At 41.1% G+C, this 18,449-nt stretch overlaps 1 protein-coding gene across 1 annotated transcript in view; it reads left to right on the top strand.

Annotated features, from left to right (window-relative positions):
• Nucleotides 1-18,449, top strand: part of SUSD3 (sushi domain containing 3) — a 79,587-nt gene that overhangs the window by 44,562 nt on the left and 16,576 nt on the right. The window contains exons 3-4 of the mRNA XM_061622012.1: nt 9,157-9,304; nt 13,964-14,128. Of these exons, the coding sequence (XP_061477996.1) occupies nt 9,157-9,304; nt 13,964-14,128 (313 nt within the window). The remainder of the gene's footprint in view (nt 1-9,156; nt 9,305-13,963; nt 14,129-18,449) is intronic.

Raw genomic sequence — 18,449 nt, 5'->3', positions numbered from 1 at the left:
TCCGCAATGTTAAATGGAAAATATCCCCCCATGCCATTCTGAGGCTTCCCATAAGCTCATCTCAAACAAAACCTTACAAAACTTTTAGTTCTGAACTCAGAAACGCTTGCTTAACAACCCTGTCAATTTTCATGGCGATACACAAAACAGTCAGAGAGAATCGAGAGTTCAAAGTGTAAAAAGAGAGAAAAAAACTCAGAGCCCTTTTGGACTTTTTTCTGCGAGTTCTCATAATCTGTTGAAATTCATTAAAAATCAGCCATGTTCACAGAGTACCTGTAATCCTAATACTGACCTTGCCCCATACTCTGACCTTCATCTACTGTTATACCTGGAGCTATTCACATTATAGACATAGCATTTATTGAAATTCTTTTCTATAACTATGTGAATGCAAGAGCTATTGTCCGATTCCATGACAAAGAGAAAGCCCAGCTGATATATGGAAAAAAAGACCTATTTACAGAGCGGAATCTCTCTATCCTAAGAGTTTTTGATAATGTAGCCCCGCCCCGCAAGATTAGTAACCAACTTGCTGAGTGCGACAAAATCAGGCCCCTCAGGAAAAGAGAGAAATGACGTGAAGGAGAAGTCTCAAGGTCGCCCTGGGGGGAGGAAGCTGCCCAAGAAGGTTAAATCTGATAAGCAGATCTATCAAGAGACTCCGCCCACTTATGAGCCTAACAATGATATAATTGAAGAGTGTGGACAGTTTATCCCAGAAGAGCTTGCCCTACTAGAAACATTTAGCACACTAACTGCAGAGGCTCAAGCTGTTATCAGAATTCGATTAGACAATCTAATGGGGGCTATAAGAACAAAGACCCAGAAAGGAGAACCCCAATTCTTAGACCATATACAACCAAAGAACACGGATCACACGCAAACATATAGTATGCTTCCTCCTGCACACTGCATTAGCGATGTGGAATCTTCCTCTCAAACTAGGCCCCCCTCATTGGAAGACACCCAGCAAACCCGAGTTAAGATTAAAAATCGAGCTATACATCAATCTAATACGCCCATCCAAAAGAAGGTAGATGAGATGTCTTCATCAAAAGTTAGCAATAAATCCAAGAAGGAACGATACCAAATTGACATCTGACAAAGACCTACTATAAAAACAGCTCAGCTGAAGATCTTATCATGGAATATAGCAGGCTGGAGAAACAAAGTCGATGATCCTTCTTGTTTGAATTTTCTAAAACAACATGAACTAATATTTCTCCAGGAAACTTGGTCAGTGGGAGAGTTGAGCTTAGACGGGTATTCGGCATATCAACTACCTGCGACCCCAAGTACTAAGGGGGGTAGACCAAAAGGAGGTATCTGTTTGTTTATCTCCACTACGATTAATGCACCTATTACTATTCTCGAGCCCTTGCCCGAATTAGCATCTGCGGTTATATTAAGACTCCCCCGTTTTCCATTGCTATTTATTAATGTGTATCTTCCACCTAGCAGGGACAAAAAATCAGGCGCCTTGAAAATACAAAAGCTGGATGAATATCTACGAAAGCAAATTTTATTACATCCAGAAACCCTATTAATAATAATGGGGGTTTTTAATGTTAGATTGGGTGTATCTGATGAAGCTCTATATGCCAAATATCATATGATGGTACCAGTGATGGATGGTCTCGGTGCCATTCCGAGTAGAAAATCAAAAGATAGTGGAATCACCTATACTGGGCTGTGTTTACTTCAAATGATATTTAAATTGAATTTAATTTTGATGAATGGGCATACAAATGGAGACTTGGAAGGTGACTTTACTTACCTTTCCAGCTCAGGAGCGTCTACAAATGATCTGGGTATTGTGTCTCTTGAATTATTTCAATCTGTATCTAACTTTAAGATAGGGGCCGGACCGGAAAGTGATCATTCTCCACTAATTACCGTACTTGAATGTGAGAATCAAGTTATATTTACTGACCCTATGTCATTTCCTAACACTGAATATGAAATACGCCCTGGAAGAGTTAAATGGGTACCTAAGTTAGATAATGTTGTAACAGAGACATTAAATTCACAGGAATGTGTAGCTTGCAAAGACCAAATAATCTTAGCACCCCATACGATTGAGCCCCATCTATATTTTAGATATATTCAACAACTGATAATCTCTATTCAAAAGACCTTGTTTCCTGATACAAATATTAAAATAATAGATAGGAAGGTCAGATCCAAATCATGGTTTGACCAAGAGTGTGTGCTTAAAAAGAAACAACTGATACTAGCATTCAAGGCCTATAAAATCGAAAGGTCCCCCGAGTTTCTCCAATCCTACTGTGATATCAGGAAACAATATAAACACCTGATTAACCAAAAAAAAAATTAGATCAAAAAGAAACTTGGACAAGACTTATACATGCATCTAGTTTAAAAAACGCATCCCTATTCTGGAAGATAATTGCCCATAGCTGGTCAAGACCAGTACAAAGGTTGGGAAGTTTTATCCCCCCACAGGTTTGGGAAAATTATTTTGGCAAGATGTACAACACCGACCCCCATAATTTTTCTATGCTCAATTGTAATCTGAGTAACATACCAGAATGGGACCCTGTTTCACCTAGGGAAATTCTAGAGATATTAGCTACATTGAAAATGAATAAGGCCCCCGGCCCTGATAATATTCTGGCAGAAATCTTCAAATCAAATGCGGAATGGTGGGCCCCATTACTGGCGGCCTTATTCACGTTTGTAGATCATTCCATGTGTATTCCTGAAGACTGGTGCTTGGCAATTATTGTGCTGATATTTAAAAAAGGTTCTACATGTGACCCGACCAACTTTAGACCAATAAGCTTACTAAGTATAATAAGCAAAATATACGCTGCTCATCTTTATTCAAACTTAGTTCCTGGGTAGAACAAAATGATATCTTGGCACAGGAACAAGCAGGTTTTCGGGTTGGCCATTCCACTATTGATCAAGCACTGGTCTTGCACCATCTGGTAAATAAGTATACGGATAAACCAGGAACTGCTCTCTATACAGCTTTTATAGATTTAAAGTTGGCTTTCGATACGATATCTAGATCTCGACTGTGGGAGAAACTTTCTAATACAAATATAGACAAGCGATTGTTAATGCTAATTCGTGGATTATATGAAAAGAGATCCCTGCGTGTTAGATGTAATAGTAAGGGTCATCTAACCAATCCCATTTTTACCTTTAGAGGAGTTAAACAGGGATGTATCCTTGCCCCGTTACTTTTTAATATATATATCAATCCGATTGTTCATAGTCTCTCACTAATCCAATCTCACTCGCCCAGACTAGCCGAACATTCAAGAAATGTTCTGTTATATGCAGACGACCTAGTCTTGATGGCCAGAATTCAGGTGGGATTAAGAAGGTTATTGGTTGCGCTAGCTAAATTCTGTTCCGAGGAATACCTAGAAATAAATTATGATAAAACTAAAGTTTTGATTTTCACCAAAAAACGTTTAAAACATTGCTGGCGGATCAGTGAACATCAAATCGAACAAGTGTCTGCATTTTGATATTTGGGGATGATTTTCCAAGCGTCTGGAGCTTGGCAATTGCATATTAAAACGGGAGTTGCAAAGGCGAAAAGAACGCTGAAAGCCCTCTTATCTTTTTATTTTAGCAAAGGTGGGCAATTCCTCCCTGCAGTCATAAAAGTTTTTGTGCTAAAAATTGTACCCCAATTACTATATGGGATCCAGGTCAGTACTTGTGAGAATTATACTCCGCTGGAGGCTGTCCAAAATAGTTTCCTAAGAACCATACTTGCGGTGCCTTCGTGCATACATAGTTTCATTTTAAGATTACAAGCCTTCAATCGAATTTCGAATATGGAGCTACAGAATATGTGCCTGGTTAAAAATATTATTTAACCCGTTAGGACTGGCGCCCTACATCCTATTAGACAACTTCCAAGCTACCTGGAAGAGAATGTTACTAGATAAGATAACTAAATTAGGGTTCTCTATCCCAGTAATACTAGAAATGGGCTATAAAAAAGCTAAATCGAACATTTTGCTCCGCCTTAAAGATGTAGACTATCAGCAACATCTAATGCTTGTAACTAAGCAGAAGTACAATTCAAACCCTCATATGCCCATGCCATATCTAACGGACCTTACAATAGCTAAATATCAAAAAGCATTTACATTGGCTAGGTTTAACATCCTTCCGTCAGCTCTACTTGAAAGAAGATTTAAGAAAATCCCATATAATGACAGAAAGTGTCCATGTGGGGAAGGAATGGTAGAAACGGTGTCACATGTTCTTTTGCACTGTCCCTTTTATCGAGATCTCAGATCGCAAGTAATATCCCCTATCTTGCGATCTATACCGGGCAGAAATGAAGTTTTTTATGTGGATTATCTTCTTGCTGATAAACAACCAGATGTTACTAAGAAAGTAGCAAAATATTGTGTGGCGTCCATTGTCTGTAGGAAACAAATGATAAACTAGATATATAATTAACTTGCATTTTTTTTAATCCTTTAGCTTTACTTGTTTTAAATCTTTTAAATGAATTTTACTGTATGAATTGTGCCATATGTTTGAATTAGTCTATTTTCCAGTCTAGTGTTTTCTACTTTTGTGCGTTTTCCTCTTGTATTGGTCTTTGACCGTAATAAACAGTATTCATTCATTCTTCATCTACTGCAGTTTAAAAGTTAAAAAAAAATGCCTGGTTGATTTTTAATTAATTTAAGAAATTTTGGCTGGAAGCCTATTATAACGCGGGGCATGCTCAGTAAGGACCAACTGTCAGTGTTCTAAAAGCCTCACAGCTGCTGGGCTTGGCTAATCAGAGGGCCACACCCACACCAGACTTGATTTCACTTGAGACAGTCATGGCTTCTCTCAAAGAATCCTGGGAAGTGTAGTTTGTGAAGGGTGCTGAGAGGAGACTCCTATTCCCCTGAGAGAATGGTTAACAGTCAGCCACTCTGATTAAAGGTCTGTGAGAGGAACAGGGCATCTCCTAGCAACTCTCAGCACCCTTCACTAACTACACTTCCCAGGATTCTTTGAGAGAAGCCATGATTGGCTTTGAGCCATGGCTTTGAGAGAAGCCATGATAAATTGTTTTAAATTGTTTTTAAAAGATGTGTTTTTAAATTTGTATATTTGTTTTTAATGTTTTTAGTTATTGTAAACTGCCCAGAGAGCTTTGGCTATGGGGCGGTATATAAATACACTAAATAAATAGATAAATAAATAATGATTGTCCAAAGTGTAATAGAGGCCTGGTGTGGATGTGGCCAGGGACAGCTTTGTTTTAAATTTGGGTGGGAGGTAGGGTTGCCAGGTTCAGGGCCTGAGACTGATCCTGTATCTTTAGGAGAAGAGAAAGTCAGCCAAGTGCCGGTGTTCTTGCAACATTGTAATGGGAAAAACCACAAGGTAGAATTGTCCCTTCCCCCTGCCCAACTGTGAAAGATACAGAAGACGTCTTGGTTGGCAGGCCCAGCCTGGTCAGTTTTACCTATCCTAATCATGATTGCACAAGAGTATATCCGATTCAACTCAATAATCATACAAATGATCAGAACTGCCTTTTCCCTCCTTCCCCTTTCCACTCCCTTTCTCCTCCCCTCTTCCTTCTTCTGCCTTCCCTGCCCACTCCAGCCCTCCGTCCCTCCCCCAAGTCAGTTTTACCTATCCTAAGCATGATTGCACGGGAGTAAATCCCACTGAACTCAATAAACATGCAAACGACCACATCTGTCCTTCTTCTCCCCTCCCCCTCCTGCCTGCTCCCATCCCAGTCCTCCCCTCTGCCTTTCCACCCTTACCTCCTCCCCCTCCTCCTTTCTCCATCCCCTGTGGTCAGTTTCACCTATCCTAAGCATGATTACCTGGTGTGTGTGTGTAAATCCCATAATAAGCATGCAAATGATCAATCCATTCTCAGCAAACTTGCACAGGATCCCATTTCTTACCTCCCAGATTAAAAAGCAGGGAAATTCACTAATAGGCAAAAAACCTTGCGGTTTAAGAATGTACCTATAGCCCACAGATATTTCTACCAAACTTTAAAAACCAAGGAAATTGGGCAGCTATAGTGAATGCACCAGGGGAGCAGGAGACCTGACCTCCTCTCTGAGATATTGTACTGCCCTACAAAGTTGTCAAAATGCAAACACAATTTGGGTTGGTCTTTCACAGTCCAATCCACTTGCTGTGTAGCTTGGAAGAATTTGGTAACATGTGCCTCTGAGCATATGGTGAGTGGTGGCAACACCTGCAATCAGCCCAAAGAACAGAAAGAAGATATGTCCTGTGCTGATCTTGTTTTAGCCGGGAGGAAGCAACATTATTAAGACACTTTATATAGTTCAGATGTTTACTTTAAATATGTCTGATTTACTTTGCAATTTTAGTTACATTTTCTATAGGAAATCATTTTCTTTTGCTTTTGTTTCTATGAATATGTGAAGTACAGCAACACTTTGCAAAATTTATACTAAAAAAACTCCAAACATAATTGTAGAATAATGGCACTGACTTCTGCAAAATAGTTTCCAGTGGACCTCAGAAGTGTCTCAATTTGCACAAGATAAAACAGTGGGAGGTGAAATATATTCTAGCAAAATTCTAGGTGTGCTCTATGTTTTTAATTGATTGTGAACACCTTGCCTTAAATAAAGTAGTTTAAACATAGCAGGCTGAAAACATGCATCCTCTTTTTTCCAACAACTAGAGTCATTGCTAAAGTAGCAACATATTGGAATCAGTCTGATTTTACATTAAACTGCAGTTTCAGGTCCAACCATTAATGCACCCAAAATAGAAATAGACCATAACCTCCAGTTTGAAACAAAAAAGGCTATCTTCACCATCATATGACATTGACCAATAAAAAGGCTTTGAAATTAATAAATATAAATTTGACCCAGATGAGGGAAATAAAATTTTCTAGTTTAGATTCTCTGTAGAAACATTAGTAACACAGGAAAGAAGCAAAGTAAGAAGAACACCAACAAACATACAAAAATATAATTGTCCATCTTTGGAGATGGCAGGTGTTGCCACCACTCACCATATGCTCAGAGGCACATGTTACCAAATTCTTCCAAACTACACAGCAAGTGGATTGAACTGTGAAAGACCAACCCAAATTGTGTTTGCATTTTGACAATTTTGTAGGGCAGTACAATATCTCAGAGAGGAGGTCAGATCTCCTGCTCCCCTGGTGCATTCACTATAGCTGCCCAATTTCCTTGGTTTTTAAAGTTTGGTAGAAATATCTGTGGGCTATAGGTACATTCTTAAACTGCAAGGTTTTTTGCCTATTAGTGAATTCATTTTAAATCGTTACTGGTTTCTGCTAGTAGTATGGTATCATCTAAAATTATTGATATTTCTGCCTTCAATTTGCACATCTCCTTCATCTTGGTCCAATCCCACTTTCTGTATGATATGTTCTGCGTATAGATTAAATAAATAGGGTGATAAAATACACCCCCTTTCCAATTGGGAACCAATCGGTTTCTCCGTATTTTGTCCTTACAGTAGCCTCTTGTCCAGAGTATAGGTTGCGCATCAGGACAATCAAATGCTGTGGCACCCCCATTTCTTTTAAAGTATTCCTTAGTTTTTCACGATCTACACAGTCAAAGGTTTGCTGTAATCTATAAAGCACAGGGTGATTTTCTTCTGAAATTCCTTGGTCCGTTCCATTATCCAACGTAGGTTTGCAATATGATCACTGGTGCCTCTTCCCTTTCTAAATCCAGCTTGGACATCTGGCATTTCTCACTCCATATATTATTAGAACTACAAATTTTCCGATGGTTTGCCCCTTGATCCTTCCTTCCCCCTTCACTTTGACATTCTGCCAAGTATGTCTGCCAAGATTGCATGGATGAAGGAAAATCCTTTGTATCTCCTGATACTGAAAAAGTGCAACCTTGGGCAGTATGATCGCATCACTTACTGGGAAGACGAACCCTAATACTGAATGTTTTCTCCATAAACAGAACCGGTTAAATGTTGGATGCCAGGCAAGGTATTAAATTTAATTAAAGAGCTGTTCTAGCCATTAACTCATCTTGAAATGTTTGAATTTCATTTTTTATAGCTCTATCCTGAAAATGCTCTAGGATTTGTTAATGTTAATTTTACTTAGAACTAATGCATAAGAATTTTTTTTATTGACTCAAGACCAGAAAACCTGTGAGCCAGTGAGCCAGTGTGGTGTAATGGTTAGGGTGTTAGCCTATGATCTGGGAGACCAGGGTTTGAATTCCCACTCAGCCATAAAGCTCACTGGGCCAGTATCTGTCTCTCAGCCTAACCTACCTCACAGGGTTGTTGCGAGAACAAAATGGGGAGGGGAGAACCATGGACACCATCTTGAGCTCATTGGAGGAAAGGTGGGATGTAAATGTAAGAAAGAATAATAAATAATAGCCTGCTAATCTTATATGGTGGCCTACCAAGGACTTCATAAGCATCCCTGCCCCGCAAGGACGGTAAGAATAGGGAGGCAGTCAAATTTGTGATTTGAACAGATCACAAATACCTAACTGGTAGGCTGCATTTGGGCTGGTGTGGTTCTGAATGTAATGGGCTATATTGGGCAACATGTTATCAGTGGCCCTCCTTCCTAAGTACTTTAGCTTCCTCCTCTTTGCTGCTGTGCCTCATTAGTTGGCTGCTCCCTCTGGGCCCAATCAGCACTGCCTTCCAGAAGAAGAGGACAAAGTTTGTAGAGGTTTCAAATGCTTCTGCTTGCTCCTCTCACTACCCACTTACTTGGAGTGAGGACGTGAATGCTGAGGAGCAGGAGGGGCAGCAGCACAACCAGGAGGCTCCAGGGATTAGCAGTGCCCCCCCTCTTGGGGCAGGGGTCTAGGCAGGTGCCTAACAGTGCCAACCCCTGGTGCCAGGTCTGTGTCACAAGCTGTGACAGTGTGTCTCCCCCTCCCTTTTTTTGGTCCATCTTCTCTGCTGGAAAATTGCTGTGCCAAGCTACTTGTTAGGATTTCATCTCTCACTTATAAATAGGACACTTTTAAATACTTTGAGATGCTCCCAGGTTGAACTGAAGCCAAAATACTCCAGCTGTCAACACATACTAAAGTGAGGGGTTGTTAACAGGAGCGTGAAGAAGGTAGATGTCAATGTGGATGTCAATCTGTGACTGTGTTTTCTTTATTTCAGCCATATCCAAATATGAAACCTTTGGATTTAAAGTTGCAGTGATTGCCTCCATTGTGAGTTGCGCCATTATTCTGCTGATGTCGATGGCTTTTTTAACATGTTGTCTTACCAAATGTGTTAAGAAAGGTGAGAGAAGAAGAGCTCAAAGGTAGGTCATGTTTGAGAGGGGAAGTAATTTCAGACAAAGATTTAAGAGAGATAATCAAAGCATTAACCACAGAGCTTGGAAAAGTTACTTTTTTGAACTACATCTCCCATCAGCCCAATCCAGTGGCCATGTTGGATACGCATTGGTGGTGGTAGAGTCACCATATAATAACTTTTCTCCTTAGTAGCCGAGCAATAAAATCATCTTTTGAAAGTGTTCTGAAACCCTGGCAAACCCTATCACATTAGACAAAATGAGATGGTCACCTCAGGCAGCAGATGCTGGGCTGGGCAGCAGGGAGAGGCAAGAAGCTGTTGGAAGACAGATATGTGCATACCATGGCCTGCCGTGCACCCTGTGAGCTAGCCTGCTGCCTTCAGGTACAATGGAGGAAGATTGTCCCAAGGTCAGTTTGGTTGGGGAAGTAAGGGGAGAGGTGCCATCTTGTCCTTCAGCTTAGCCAGCAACATTTCTCAGTCTAGTGGCTAACCCTAGTAAGATTTTGAGCTACCATGCCCTGAACACAACTAGCAAAGAAGCATTTGCCTCCAGTCTTTCCATATATGGCATTGTTCACAAGTCTGTTTTACCTCAAGGATAGTAAGGGAGAAAGTCATTATATGACGACCCTTCAGTCACTGAAATGAGTTGTATGGAACAGCTTAGACCATTTAACAAGGTAGTCCTCTTAGCTGCTAAACTGAGACAGATATGCTTTGCATAGGATTAACAGCTGGTAACCACTAGCAATGTACTTTTGGGAGGAAGGAAAAGCCAGTTACTGATAGTATTGCATGCAATCACATGAGACAAAATAAGTGTTTAAAGCATTGCTTGTGTTGTACAGATGCTCAGCTTGATTCTAGTGTTGTTACTTGAGCATTCCCTGTGTCTATTCTCCCAACATGGAGAGCCAGCCCTCCAGGAAGCCGCTACCTTTCTTCTTTGTGCATCACTCCCTGCCATATCAACAGCCAGTCTTCTCCTGCTGCTTTCTAGGGAATAACGTTTACGCCATTTTGAACAATCATAGGCAGGGTCAGTGGAACAGAACAGGCCTTAAATTTGCACTCAGCTTAGGGAAGCAAATGCTAGCCACTGAGTGCCGCTGATGCTGGTCAACAGCATCCCTTTAAAGCCCCCCCCTTCTTTTAGAGTGGCAGTACTCACCCTGGTGCCGTGAAGAGAAATGCTGGGCAAAGTGACTGCAATAGCTACCGCCATTTTTATTTCTCCAGAATGGCTCTGGGCCCTGATGCAGCAGGAGCTGAGAACTGCAGTAAGCTCTTGTAGATTGGGCTGGGCAATCTTTTTCAGACCAAGGGCCACATTCCCTTCAGGGCAACCTTCTGGGGGCCACACGCACGTGATGGGCTGAGCCAGAGACATAAATGGGTGGAGCAACAAATGTATATATTTATTCCTTTATATACAATAGACTAGTTTCTATACACAATCCTCTTTATCCTCCATCAAGGTAAGCAAAAGGCATTTTCAGAGTTCTTGCACACAATCTAGCCAGGCAAAAACACTCAAGAAAGGTGCAAGCAGGGATGGGGAGAGAGGGTGTGGCTGGGGAGAGTTCCAAGGGTCAAAGAGAGAGGCCTGGAGGGCCTCCGGGCCTGAGGCATCCCATGTACTTATCCCTGTTCCTTAACACAAAAGGTACTGCAGTGACAAAGGAATGTTAGAAATTGGGACAGAAGCGCAACCTTTTTAATCCTTTAAACTAACACAATCAGCCCCGTGTGTGAAAGCTGCCATAGTTAGTTTTTCATAGCAAAACCAACAGACTTTTAATTCTAGCATCTGTCTGAGTCATTTGCGAGGGGGAGGAGAGCTGTCCTTTTTGTTGAAGATTAAACATTGCGTGCAAGGGGGTAGTTAACCAGTATTAACATCCTGCAAATACAAGCCCAGGGCCTTTGGTGGCAGGCACCATGTGGATGTTCTGCTTCAGGTAGCCCAGTGCTTTAAGACAGGTCCTGACTGCACAGTTTTAATATCTTAGTGTAGGAGAAGGAAAGCCATGAAACCAACTGAAATGATTTTTTTCAGGAGAAACCACAAGTGACAGAACAGCTTGGTTCTAAGTGTTGTTCAGGAAAGCAGATCATGGCAATTAGATTGCTATTTTTCAGCTAAAGTACCTTATTATATAATTGCAGTTACATAATTTTGACACCCGTTTTTTGCTTTTTGATCTCCTGTTAGCAGTGGCGACTGGTGGTTCCAATGTCAGTAGGGCAGTGAATCCACTCCAGGTTTTAGTCCAAAATTTCAAGGAGCTGTTCAAGATGCTTTAGTACCATGAAAGTTTGGACTAAAACCCAGAGTGGATTCACTGCCAGATGACATTGGAGCCACCAGTCTCCACTGCCTGTGAGTTGTATTGGACTTTCCTGAATTCCAAATTATTGTTTTTGTGAGCATTTTGCTGATTAGATACTAAGGGAAACAATCTGGTCCCTGTTGCCTCCTCGACATCCCTTTCTCCCACCAGTCCCCCCATCACCAGCTCTCAGTCCTCCCACACATGAAGACCTGTATTTCTGAGAGGGTTTAGTCTGTATGCCAAAGGAAAAACAAAACATTGCTTTGCTTCAAAATGAGTTGTCTCATGATGGTAATTTTGCTGTAATCAAAGTTTCTAAAATAGGCTGTTTTTCATGTTTTTATCTTAAAGTAAGTTAAATCTGGCTGTTGGAACTCTGGTGAAAGTTGCCTTGTCTATCTGTCTGAAATGGCACCTTGTTGACGCATGTAGCAACTCTCTCTGCCCCAGCCATCATAAACTTGACAAATTCTTACCACATGCTGAACAGTCAGTGCTGCCCAAATGACATTCTCCCCAACCCCGCCACTAGGACAAACACTTTCTAACAGGCTTGCTGTAGCATTTAGATATCACTTCCTACCTTCATCTGTGCTTCCACTCCCAATGAAGTGGCTTACTTCACCTGCTACATGGCAGAGCCAGCCCTGCTCACAGCCTCCTGATTCAGGGCCACCAAGCATGGTATTGCAGTTCCTAGCACATCTGCAAGCAGCAAAATACACACATATGCAACCACACATAACACAGTACACATGGACTGCATCATGCTGTTCCCTGTGTAGTAATATAGTATTTACAGTGGCTTTTGATTATACTTTTCCAGGCTCCAGAAACTGCCTCTGCTGTGGCAACAGAGACTTCTCCCCAATCTTAGCACTGTGATACCATAATGCTGAGATAAGCTGCTGCCTGCCCTCTTTCAAAGAGCAAGCAGCACGTTATTTCTGATCTTAGCACTGTGCAGATTAGCAGTAAGAATGGAGATAAGAGATACCTTATCTCTGCTCTTAGCACTTAGTGCTTAGAGCAGAGATGACCTCCACACTTGATGTCATAGGCTGTTAGATGAGTGACAGGTGGGAGTGGTTTGTCCAAAATGGCCATACAGGCCAAATTAGGCCCATGGGCTGGAGGTTCCCCACCCTTGAGCTAAACTTAATCTCCTGGTATTATTTAATAATATTTTTATTTATTAAATGCATTAATTGCTTACTACAATTGTAAATGAGAGAGAGGAAAGAACCCACAACAAAACCACCCACTTCCAAATTGCACGAGTTCTTCAGAAGGATAACATGGTGAAAAGCCACCGAGTGATTAAGAAGAATCAACAGGGTCGTATTTCTGATGTCTCTCATACATCTATGCATGGCAGATGTATACTTTCCAAAGCAGTAGCTGAAAAAGAATGGCAGTGAGAGTCAAAAAGTGATAAATCCTCTACAAATATAATGCCACTTCCCACACAGTCTTATTTCTTTTCTGGGACTCCAAATTCTGCCTGCCATGTCACACACCAACTTTTCCCTGGTGCTCTTGTCCCCTTCTCCCCCCAAGATTAGTATTAGTATTTTAAAGCATAGAATAGATACATTTCCAGCACATATACAACAAAATATAAAGAAGAAATACAAGAGCAGAAAAAGCATTTATGTAAAGGTATTAGTGATTATCCTTTATAATCTTATTATTTAAACATACACACACACAGACTCACACAGATACATTAAAAACCTCTCTCAAAAATAAAAAATAAAAGACTTTCCTTACAATAAAAATAAAACAATTCATTTTCTTTTTCCTGATACCCTAATATACTAGCAATATAGTCAGTTAACTGTAAATTACTGAAACAAAACCATCTCACACCTCTGATTTCCATATCTGCCATTCCAGTATTGAATAAACCGTGACCACCTATCTATGAATTCTGAGGATCTTGATATTGCTTCCCTCCTATGCACAGAATAAGTTAACTTGTCCATTACAGCAAGTTCCAAACATTTATGTAGCCATTCATTTTCATTAGGAGGTTGTGCCAGTTTCCACCTTCTGGCCCAAATGATTTTTGCTACCACAATAATTATACATAGCAGTGATTTAAGATTATCCGAGATCACAGCTAGGATAACTTTGAAGGTTATCAACAACATCAAGGATGGTCTTAAGCGGAAGTTATTATATCTGAAATAACACAGACTGTGTGGTTCCCTGGTGTTCTTGATGTCTGGGTAACTTCCTTTGAAACTCTTCTCCTCTAGCTAACTGCATTGCTGACACCCATGTTTATTGCCATCCTTTCTCTGTGCCTGTCTTCGCAGGGATATGCAGCTGTGGTACCAGCTCAGAAGTGAAGAACTGGAAAACATGCAAGTGGCTTACTTTGGTTTTAAAGGCAGAAATAACAACAATAACAGAAAAATAAAGAATAGGCCAGTATTTGATGATGGTAGTAACATGGGATATGACAATCAAGGCTTCTGCAGGTAAGGTAGCCAGGATACTGTACTATGTTGCCTTTCTGAATAAAATGACGTTTACGCTGTTGCTTGTCATGAAGGAACCATGTGTTTTAACTCTATATATTAAGGGTGTTCACAGGATTTAGAAAAATCCTGAATCCCAAGTTGAGGCAGGGTGCCTCAGATGGATTTAGGGTTTGTTGAAGGTGAAGTGGGATCTGCACAAGGCTGTACAACACTGGAAAGCAGGGACCACTGAAGCGCTTGGTGGTGTCTTGGCAGTCTAGAAGTTAAAAAAATTGCCAACAAGGATCTAAAGAAGAAAATATGGCTCTAACGCCTGTGTGTGGGGAGGAGAGGGACCAGCTTTGCAAGAGCAAAACTCTTAAGCTTAAGGGAGTTGCCAGGATGGGGAGGGAAGATGAAGGAGGGAGAGGACCATTGTGATGGATGAATCAAGCTTGTATTGAGAGGGAATGATTTTATGCAGAAAGCAAATCCTTTTGAGTTCTTCTGCACAAGGCCCCTGGGATGTCTTTGTCTACAATTTGGCAGGTTTCTTAACCAGGAACACCTCTTTCATGGCTGCAATTTTGAGAACAACCCCCCCCCCATCCAAATACTAGGGAGATTAAGTGATTCCTTTTTTACACACACACACTCCCAAACTGTAATGGTGGCCCTTGCAGGAAAACTCCTGAAAGTACCCTTCTAAAATCTGGCATGATCCATGTCCTTGGAAGGATGATCTTGCTTGCAGATTTCATCCAATTCCACCCCAAAATAAAAAAGTTTCCTTTTTTAAAAAAATGAATAAAACTTTAGAGCTGTTGGCACCCATCTTTGCAACTCCCTCTCGTCTCAGATAAAATTGGTGCCTATTCGGTTAAGCTGTAGACCTGGCTATTTGCCCAGGCCTTTGTTGGAGCTTGATGCCAGGATCAATATTTATTTTATTATTTCTTGAATGTTATTTATCTGTCTTGCTTTTTTTTTTTTTTTTTTTGACTGATCGTATTGTGTTTATGGCTTGTATTTTAATGGTAACCCTCTCTGGGATTGAATTTGTAATGAAGAGCGGGTAAATGTATTTTAAATAAAATAAAAGCCCCTGGATCTATTTTCCTGTAATTTGGCAGATTTTATCCACTCTGAAGGGGCTTGTATGGCTGCAAATTTCATCCACGTTCCATCAGTCACAATGGGAAAAAAAAGTTATAGCTGTTTTCTTTTCCAGTGATGAAGTTGTGGGTGAGGGGAGAGAAAACAAGTGGACTTGGACAGACCCTAGCCCAAATTAAGCAGCTTCTGAAGCACCTTGGACTAAAGTGGGCTGTTTCTTGAATCTCCAAGTCATAATCGCTAATTATGTATACACCGGAGCTAAGTAAGCAACCGGCTGATGACTCTGAATTAGACATAGCACCAGAAAGTGCAGCCTTATCACTTTTTGTAACCAGCAGCAAAGTCTGATGCGGAATACACCTTTCCTCCTACATACACATCAGGTTTAGCTTCCCCTGCTCTGTGGCCAGAATGCACCTTACTGTACAGAGGTAAGAATGACATCTGTTGGATTGTCTCTTTTTGCCTCTGGCCTCACTGACTTTTTCCCTCTGGCCCTGCCCAACATTGGCTTGGAGCCACCAGAGGGAGGCTGGAAAATGTTCCCCAGCCCTGACTTCAAGCCTTTTTTTAAAAACGAATGTCAGTTAACCTCTTCATCCATTCTTGGCAGAGGAGCCAGGTCAGTCTTTAGTGCCTCTGAGCAACAGCAGCATTTCATTTAGGGGAGAAATGGGGAACCGAAGGTCTGGGAGTCACATCTGGCCCTCCAACCGTCTCTGTCTGGCCCTTGGGACTTTTCCTAGGCCACACACCCTCCTCAGGCCACATTAATCCCTGGCCCTGCTCTGCACCTTTCTCAAGTGATTTTGCTTTCCAGAATGTGCCCTTGAACGGTGGCAGTGCCTGTTGCTTGGCTAGCTAGAAAGATGTGTATGTAGAAACCCCAGACTTCTGTGTGGCTGGAATATAGCCCACTATGCCAAGGGTAACACTAGCCACCGCCATTGCCCTGCCTGCTTTTTTTTGTCTCTGGCTGCGCGCACCTACCTCTGTCATGCAGCCCATGAGGGAATGTGTTCCCCTCTCCTGATTTAGGGTTTTAAAACATGGAGTGTATTTAGTCGTCATGGAAGAAACTATTTGGTTGCATAAAAAATGTAGGCCTAGTCTGTCATTTTTCTAGGAAAGAGACTGACTTAGAGCAGCAGGGAGTTGAGCTGGATAAGCTACCCCATATAAAAAATTGCAGTTGTTTTTATTGTAGGATATTCCACTTGGTTTTTTTAAAAAAAATATTACTGCTGATCTTTGCTGCTAGCAGCAGGATGAGAGCTAACAGTTAAAATGGCCAGTACATGTTGCAATCACACTCAGACTGAAAGGGCTGGAGGAGATGATGCAAATAAATTGTATTCAGTTCAGCTCCTGCTTGATGGATGTCTGATTCTGACTCACAGGCCCATGCTGTACAACACTTTGTTCAACACACTCTAGTGCTGCAGCCGCTAAAAATACTTCAAGGGAAGCATAGGTGTCCATGTGCTGCAACATTTTATCAGAAACCCCTTTACAGCAGATTCTTGGTTGCACAGCACTGGGGCTGCTCTAACAGCCCTTGAGGTGGGAGAGAAGGAGCTCTTTGTGGATTATCTTGGCCTCACTAGTGCCACTGTAGCTGCATAGGAAGATGCCATATACCAGGTCAGAGTTTTTCTTCATCTAGCTCAGTACTGTCTGCGCTGACTGGCAGCAGCTTTCCAGGGTTTCAGGCAGAGTTCTCGCTCATTATGTGCTGCCTGATCGTTTTAACTGGAGATCCTAAGGATTGAACCTGTGGCCTTCTGCATACATCTGCCTGTGACCTTCTGCAGTCCTCTATCACTAAGCTATGGTTCCCCTTTCACCATGTACCAGCTATCCCTATTTACCAGGGATAGTTCCCTGGTAAATCGCATTCCCTATTTGGTCTCCATTTTTGCTTGGTGGAATTGTGTAGTTAAAATGTTGTTAGTGTGCGTAGCTACAATGATAACTCTCCAGAGTTTAGCTCTCTCCTTAGGATGTCCAGAAGTCAAATCTGTGACTGGGAAGTGGGTGTATCCTGTTTCTGCTCTGCATACAAGAACACAAAGAAGCTATGTGTTGCAAACACACATGTACTAGGGCTGTGCACTTGTACAAATCACAAATCAAATCAGGCTGATTCAGGCAAATATGTATCCTATCCAGATCAGGTTGAAGCAGCTACAGATCTCTACAGAGCAGATCAGCTAGTTCTGAATTGATTTGTAGAAATCTGTACAGAACTGTAGCTCAAAACAGTTGCTAATGAATCCAGAGTGTCTCTGAAATGGAGCAATTTCCTCACCATATAAGGAGAAGACCAGGGTGGCAAGAGAGGAATGAAAGCTACCTACCCAGACCTGAAATCTTTATCTGATAAGCTTCTTTAAGTGTCTCTACCAAGGCCTTTCAGTAGTGGCACCATGGTTATGAAATACTCTCCCCAGAGAGATCCTCCCAAGATCCCCCTGGTGCCTACTCTGGTGTCCTTTTAGCATCTTTTTATTTCCCTAAGCTTTGTTGATTTTTATTCTATGCTCTCTGTTTTGCTCCTGGTCTTATCAGATGTTTTCATGTTGCATTTTATCCTCTTGTTATTTTCGTGTATTGTATGGGTGATATCCAACTAAATCATAACTCAGGGTAGATGCATTGAAAGAAGTGGGTTAAAGTTAAGCCCAATATAAGTTGAGAATGACTTAAATTGAATATAACCCTATATTTTTAATTTTTGTTAGCTCCCAGAGAACTTGTTATTGGTCAGCCTACAAATAACATTAATAAAATAGTAAACAAACAAATAAAATCTCCCATTTCACATGTTGGGGAGAGTTTTTTCCCAAGTATTATTATTATTACTTTTCTTAACAGATTGTAGGGCAAACTTTATCTTGGCTTTTGAAACAGTGCAGGATAGACCATTGCAAATGCAATGATTTTGAATTATTAATAGTTTCTTGCTAGTTTTAGACCAGTGTAGTACACCTGGAAATATATGGGAATCGTTACATTTAAACTAAGTCTAGTGGCTGCTTAATCAATTTTTGAGTTTTGAGGGGGTTTGTATAGACTTAAAAAGCTAATTACACAGTAATTATACTCTAAGGCACTTTGTCAAAAGGATGAGGAGCTTGTTTTTAATTCCAGACACCTGCATGTAATGGAGTGTTGAGTTTAGATGAATATGCAGCCCACAGTTACATTTCTGGTATTT

The sequence above is a fragment of the Rhineura floridana genome, chromosome 3, assembly GCF_030035675.1.
Source record: "Rhineura floridana isolate rRhiFlo1 chromosome 3, rRhiFlo1.hap2, whole genome shotgun sequence".
NCBI classification, from domain to species: domain Eukaryota; kingdom Metazoa; phylum Chordata; class Lepidosauria; order Squamata; family Rhineuridae; genus Rhineura; species Rhineura floridana.
Note: the sequence above shows the minus strand (reverse complement) of the source record. Positions and strands in the feature narration are given on the sequence as shown.